The 7,777-nt window shown below is 40.1% G+C and overlaps 1 protein-coding gene across 5 annotated transcripts in view; it reads right to left on the reverse strand.

The window, feature by feature from the left end:
• The window catches only part of ZNF148 (zinc finger protein 148), a 54,463-nt gene that overhangs the window by 23,229 nt on the left and 23,457 nt on the right, over window positions 1-7,777 (reverse strand). For 4 of the 5 annotated variants that reach the window (XM_044438175.1, XM_044438171.1, XM_044438172.1 and 1 more), the window contains one exon: window positions 791-919. In XM_044438175.1, coding sequence (XP_044294110.1) covers window positions 791-919 — 129 coding nt within the window. The remainder of the gene's footprint in view (window positions 1-790; window positions 920-7,777) is intronic. The other variant, XM_044438174.1, reaches the window with a different exon arrangement.

A 7,777-nucleotide genomic window follows, 5' to 3' on the forward strand; every position in this document is an offset into this window, starting at 1 on the left:
AGTTTGGAAGACAATCTCTAAAATGAAACAAAAGGAACAAAGGTTTTCTTGTTATTCTGAAACCATGAATGAGACATCATTCAAAATAAGGAGAAAGAAAAGAGCTTCTAATTAGTGCTGCCTACAATCAGTGAAGACCTGAGGAACTGTAAGTTAAACAGGAGCAAAACTATTAATGTAGGCAGAATTGTGTTTTGAACTTATTATAACACCAACATTACAACTAAGACATTAAAACTTAGTCTTTAAGTGCCATTTCAGAGTGGAAACCAATTCAGAATAAAAAAAAAAAAGAGCCTGAATGTTTAAATGAGAATTGCAAGCTACAAAATTCATGCACTGAGCAATTTTGCTGCATTTCATAAGAGAAAACTCAAGATGAGCAAACATTACTCTGATTTATATTGCAATAACGTGACATCAGGTGTATGCAATATCTGCATAAATACTGTATCGGCTGATTAATAATACATTTGTTTAAAAATAACCATGTTATTTAAATAGTCCAAATATTGGAACTTTTATAAAAGTTGTATTAGTATTCATCTTAAACCATCTCGGTCATTTTAAAGTAATCCTTAAAAACTACATGCTTGTCAAGAAATAATATTTACAGAAGAAGCTGCCTGGGGAGCAAATGTTAAAGTATGCCAAATAGTCATTTTGTAAAAGGAAGTTCAAAGAACATTTTGGCTTTGGTATTTTAGTTAGATGACCAAATTTCCAAAAACTATTATTTGTAGTTGGAAAGTCACAAAATTACCTTCAGTGTACAAGTTAACTTCCTTACCTTTGCTGGTGAACGCTGTTTCCGTTTCTTCTTCTTTTGCATATCTAAACCCTCTCGTATTAGCTTTTTGTCCCTTTTCTGCTGTTCTGCTACATCGGTAAAGGTAATTTCTTGTTTCACACTGATCTGCTAAGATACCAAGTAAAATGTATTAATTCCATGGAAGATACATAGGCCTGGTTTCCATCCAGTGATAATCCAGAATATGGGGTGTTGAATACTGAGTTACTATACTGTGAAAATATCATATTGTGGTTAACTATGGGTTGCTAACCACAAGCAGCCCAGGAAGAAAACCAAGTGTTTCCTGTTGTTAGAACTATGGGTTGTCATTACATGTTAACATAAAAGGATAAATTGTTACCTAGACCTATGGTTCTTTGAGTAGTCATCTGTGTATTCACACATATTGGGGGGGGTGCACCTGCATGGAGCCTCACTTTAAGAAACTTTTATAGGTGAAGTTCTTTTGACAGGAACTCTCCCCACCATCATAGCACTTATCCAGGTGGGTTCTCACCCTTTCCTGTAGTTTCCTTGAGACTGTCCATTGCAGCTCCAGAAATGAGATTTCAGTATCAACATTTGTATAAGATATTGACACTGATAGCAAAAGTTGACTCAGATTAGTATCACCATCAGACTTGACTCTGACACCAAAATGAAGAAGGTGGGAGATGACCACTTGAGGAACCACGATTACAAATAAGTAACCTGTCCATCTTCATGGTCTCTGTGTAATATACATATTGGTGACTAGCAAGCTGACTTACAGGTGGTGAACCAGTGTCAAGGAAGCACTGCTCTTCCAAAGGAGAAGTCAACTTTGGCATTGCTATAATGTTTGATGAGTACAGATGCAGTCAACCAGGTAGCAGCCCTGCATAACCTGACACAGATACACATGCTCCGAAAGCAGATAAGGTTGTCACACTATGGGTTTCAAGTTTCGAGAGGCCAACTGATAGGAAAGGGCAATCGTCTGAACTCCCCAGGATGCAAGTCTTTGGAAAGAAAGTGGAAGCTTTTTATTTTCACCACCATAGTACAAAAGTAATTTTTGTGACCAATGAAATAATTCAGTCTCAGACTTGCAGAATGTCAGTGCCCAGCAAACATCAAGCTTATGGAGAATGGAGTTTAATGACAAGGGCAGGGAAGTGAAGAAGGCAGGCAATATTATATCATCATTAATGTAAAAACCTTAAACTACCTTAGGCAGGAAAGAGAGATCAGAAGGAAACATGATTTTGTCATTGTAAAGGATCATATAGGGGATGAACCTAGAGTGCACATGATTCATTGGCATGATGAACCAATGTAATTGACAGTTTAAAAAGCCAGTTTCAATGATAATAATTGAAGTCAACTGTAGCCAGAGGCTCTAATGACTGAGATATTAAAGTGTGAAGAACAACAGAAACTCCAGTATACTGTGGGAGAATGAGCTGCTAGAACACTGTTCCTAAGGCCACAAAAGAATTGTCAGGGCAAGTGATGAGAAGAAAATGAATCTTGTAGAGGAAGGTGGTATGTTGAAACTATGGCCAAATAAACATAGAGATGAAGGCTTGCGTTTCCACTTGAAAAGATAGTGTAGCGTTCGAAGCACCTGCTTGACCAGAAATCAAAGGAGATAGAATCCAGACTGAGTTGTAAACAATAAGAACAACTTCCATTTCCTTTCATGTGGTGATCTAGAAGCTGCCTTCTATGCCATGTTAGTTTGATATGGAGGCTCTTACACAGAATGACATGACTTCCTAATAGAGGATCCTCTAGGCTGTAAACCTTAGGTTGTTTATGTCAAATGCTGAATCCTCCCTTTTTCCTGAGAGATGTCATCTGGCCTCCAAGGGAGATGAAGGAAGGTCTGGCTGAAGATGCGAAGTAACTGGGCAAAGTAACTGAGTTGTCTTTTGCTTGAACTCTCATGATCAATGGGAAAGAAAGAGGTTAAAAAATAGGGACCCTGAACACCTCAGAAGGAACAAATCCCTTAAAGAATTTTGGCCTGTAGAGCTTGCTCCAGCAACACATATACTAAAACTGGAACAATACAGAGAAGGATTCTGGCCTGTTTTGACCCAGGTGTAAAACTTGGAGCAGATTGTGTTGTCCAGTGAATTAAAAAAATCCACTTCCTAAAATGTAGTCCAGTATGGTAGGGAACTTCTGCCATTCACAGGAATTCTGTGCTGAATGACTCAGTCTCATATGGAGCCTGGCAAATCAAACAACTGCAACTGAAGCTGCTATAAGGCCAAAGAAATGATGAACTTGAGGAGAGCTGTCATTATGTGATTTGGCTGTAAGGCTGATCAGTGATAAAAACCTGAGTTGTGGTAGGTAAGTTACTGCTCTGACAGAATCAATAAGTGTTCAATATCAAGAATTTTCTGAAAGGAAAGAAGGATAAATTTGTCCATAAGTATTATAGAGACCAAAATTGTTTAAGAGGAAGCAGGTGAGATCAAATGTAGCAAATCTTCAACAACCAGTAATCGAAGCACTGATAGACTTGCACTCCCTGTAAACAAAGGCAGGCACAAACTGCTAACATACATTTGGTAAATGCTCAGGGAGAGGTAGTCAAGCCAAATAGGAAGATGGAGAACTGGTAGGCACAATCATCAATAATTAAGTGAAAGTAACATTAGTTTGACTTCTCTAATGTAACATAAAAGTCTCTTTCTTTCTCTCTCTCTCTCAAATCTATAGAAGGTATTCTGCCTTGCCATGTTGCCTCAATAATGCTGTCAGCGTCCAAGCTATAGGCAGCTGGCTAGCAGACAGGGGCACCTGGACCTAGGCAACCAGACTGGGACACAAGGGCCCATCCAAACCACAAACAGTCCAAGGTCAGAGCCAAGGATAGGAGTACTAGGCAGAGTCAATCCAAGAGGCAAGCATAGCCAAGCAGGTCTGGGCTCACAAAACCGAGGGGGCAATGCCAAGGGGAACAGGTACCTAAGGACTGGAGTAGGAAAAGAAGCAAGCAGGACCAGAAAGCTGGGCAGGGGACTCCACATATTTATATGGGGGAAAGGAGGGGGCAAATTTCCTACCAAAACTCTAATAAGCTAGAGAATTTTCCTGAATACAGGCACAGGCACAGGCCCCGTATGTGTGATGCACAGAGACCATGACGAAGAACCCTCATTGTTGAGACAGCTTCTAGAGAGAAGAGCCAGTTCTTAAATAGCTCTTCCCTCAGGGCTCCCAGGTGGAGCTTGTGAGTTTCCTGGCAGATGCAGCAGCCTGTGGATCCAATCCTGCAACTATCAGGGCTGTTATTCTGGCCTGTGGGCAGAAAATGGAGCCCTGAAGCTGCCACAAATCATGACAAACACAGGGCTGCCTGAAAGCTGTGGTTTAGCTCCTGCATCTTGCCTGACCCTTGCTGCATCTGGTTCCTGATGTCTCATATCACTGGCCTTGCTGTGCCTCATGTAACTGGCCATCTTCTGCTGTGATGTGTCTCCCCCACTGTTATCCTGTCCAAGGTGCCTCCACCTCTGTTTGTATTCCTGGTTCTTGTCCCTTGGCTTGTTCCTGACCACATCCTCATTCTGTTCTCTTGCATTCTTCTGGTTCCTGACCTCAGCCTGTAACATGACTATGATTTGGACTTTCCTTTAACCCTCCTTTGGGACTCTCTCCTTCCTGAAGTTCTGTTGCCCTGGTCCTAATGCCTCTGTTGTTCTTGTCATGTCTTGTCTCTGGCTGCCCATGTCTTGGTCCCAGACCCTGATACCAGGTTAAAGAAAAAAAGTTAAACAGGATCTGAAGATGGGGTTATAGGAAGAAAGTAGAATGAGAAGGAAACAGTCAAAAACATTATTTGTTGGAGTCAGGTTTCTTGCAGCTAAAGCGACAATGAGGTTAGATATAGATGTTTCAATATGAAAGGGGCATATTGGCAAAGGTGGTCCCACCTGATATGAGGTCGAAAGATAGTGGAGACAGTAGGTATACCACTTATGTTGTTTGTAATGGGGCAATCATTGGTTCAAACCTATTTTCCTAGAAGTAGTACGGTATGTAAAAGGAGACCTCTTGAGACAATTCCACAGACCACAACTATGTATGTGTCCTTAAAGCCAACACACTGACCATTTTAGCATCAGCCTGTCTGATATCAAACATTGTTAATCTGTTGACGTGACAGGCTAGAAGTTTCCAGCTGAAACATTCTAGACAGCTCTGGTCCTATGGCATAAAATCGCAGCAGGATCCCTTTTTTTTTTAAATTTTATATATATATATATGTCCCATCACACAGAAGTGATGGTCTTCCTTATCTATTATACTGACTGTGCTCAACGAGACTTCCCTTGTGCTGACTTGACTTGAGTTCTATCAAGCATGTTGGAGGAGGAAACCTGCATCCTTTTCCTGGATGCACATGCTCTTTAGATGTCTTGAGGTTGGACTCATGACTGCTGAACTACAAATAGGTAACAGAAATTGGGCTGATGTCTTGGTACAGATTGGGTTAATGTCTGGGTCCTTCTCCCTTTCCATTGACAGCTGCTTTCCTAGGTCTAGAGATTGTGCCATACAAATAACTTGGTCTGAAAAATGACCAAGGTCTTCAGATTAGGAGGTAGGATCATGAATGCCCACAGCTGTGTTTTCTGAGGATAAGTATGATACAAAGGAAGAACAAGAGGCTAAGTCTGAAGGGTAATCAACAGTTCCTGAGTATGGTTAGACTGTCAATCCATTGGGCTCCAAGAAAGGATTCAGTGAAGTTGACAAGAATCTACTAGCAGTTTATGTGACAGGCATGAGTAGGTGACAGAAATAGTAATCTTAATCCCATGGCAGTCTCCAGTTGTCATAATACTAACAATACCTATGTGAAAAAGACCAATCAGATTGTCACCAATGGACTAGGGAGGTCATTGTGTCTCATGCTGCCCTGTTCCTTGACCACTGGTCTTGGTGTGTCTAAAACCTGAAAGGCCTCTTTCACAGATCCATATTCAAACAACCTGCCCTATTATCTATTGTTACACTTTTATACTGCCCAATAGCCCACTGAATTCTCTGGGCAGTTTACAGATTTAAAAATATACACAGGAATAACAACATAGCCATATTTAGACAACAATAAACAATAAATACAACATCAAATCAACAACCCATGGCCAAGAGTTCCAGCCTCGAACTGTGCCAAAATGGTGCCAAATGTGCACTGAACAGGCAGTGACCTATTCTGTAGGGCCTGTTTTGTAATTGCCCAACAATAAGGGCAGCTGTTAATGGCATGGCCTTCACCCAAACAAAACAGGCAAAGAGAGTGCCCATCAAACAGAGTTGGTGCAAATTTACTCCTGCACTTCACCCATTAACTAAAAGAGGCCTTAAGAGCCACAGGGCCAAAAAAGAATGAGAACAATATCCTGAGCAGAATAAAGCAAAGAAGAATAACAAGAGGGTTGAGGGGAAAAAAAGGTGAAGAAAGTAAGGGCCTGTTTTGTAATTGCCCAACAATAAGGGCAGCTGTTAATGGCATGGCCTTCACCCAAACAAAACAGGCAAAGAGAGTGCCCATCAAACAGAGTTGGTGCAAATTTACTCCTGCACTTCACCCATTAACTAAAAGAGGCCTTAAGAGCCACAGGGCCAAAAAAGAATGAGAACAATATCCTGAGCAGAATAAAGCAAAGAAGAATAACAAGAGGGTTGAGGGGAAAAAAAGGTGAAGAAAGTAAACAAAAACTACAGCTCTAGAAAAATGTATTTGGAAGATTAAAAAGAAGTTCACATGAGGCTGCTGCATTGGCAGTTGAAGAGGAACTAAGGGAAAAGGTAGAAACCTGATGGTAATATACATTCTATGATGGTAGGGTACAGCTCCCCCCAAAAGATATTTAGCTATAGAGGTTTCCTAAAGCCAGACTCTTGCAGGTGCAGAGCCCCATTTGTGTGATGCACAGAGACCACAAAGGAAAAACATGGGTAGTTCATGGGTTTTGCTGAACTACAGAGGCAGCAGGCAAGAGTGGTTGAAAAAATCCATCTGTACTACATGCTGCCACTACAGCACTGCAGAGGCATCTGGGATGGCTCTGAATGAAATGAATAAAGAAGGGAATCAAGCAACACAGGAATTTTTTGAAAAACAACCTGAACTTTTTGTAATTATCTGGCAGACAAATCATAGCTAAGGTGATAATCTGGGCTGTTGTTAAGTGCAAAACCAGGTCAATTTGAGATTTTAAAACAACAACAATACATTTGTAGTTATTTTATACTATTTTGTTCTGTTTGTAGGGAGATACTAGCTTCAAACATGAATGTTCTTATTAGATTATTTGCAACGTATAATTAAGCATTTAAATACAATTTTGAGATAAAACATACACAACTTCTCATTAAAAGCTACAATAATCATTTCATACCTTCCTGCTTCAAATGAAAATACACATTTTCTTTACAGTAAAACAAGCCACTAACAATAACTGAAACCAATGAGACTTCTTATGCAGAAAGGGAAGGCTAGGATTTTGACTGCTAAAGGGGTACAAAGCTGAGGAGAGCACAGACTTTCCTTCCCTCACAGATTTTGCCCTTCAGTTCATTTCCGAAAGCATCTTTCTCTCAGCAAATTTCACTGGGACTGTACTGGAACAAAAGATTTTGAATAAAGCTACAAAAAAATGATCCATGAAAATACTTCCTTTTCTGCTGAAAAACAGACATCTACCTAAAATCCTTTTTCTGTGCAAGTTGTTCCATGGATTTATCAGGTTGGAAAACAAAGCAAAAGCACTCAAGCAAATGCATTTCCCATAAGACTTGAGAAATATCCCTGCCTAATTTTCTGAATTCATATCACTGACATATAAGGGAGCATCATTAACATACAGAGGTACAATTCAAGAAGTCATTCTTCTCATCTACAGAATTAATGTGAATGTAACTACTTTTAAATTCACTTATCAATACTAATAATATGTTGTACTTATTGCTGCT

The sequence above is a fragment of the Varanus komodoensis genome, unplaced genomic scaffold (genome assembly GCF_004798865.1).
Source record: "Varanus komodoensis strain SLA01 unplaced genomic scaffold, ASM479886v1 scaffold32, whole genome shotgun sequence".
NCBI classification, from domain to species: domain Eukaryota; kingdom Metazoa; phylum Chordata; class Lepidosauria; order Squamata; family Varanidae; genus Varanus; species Varanus komodoensis.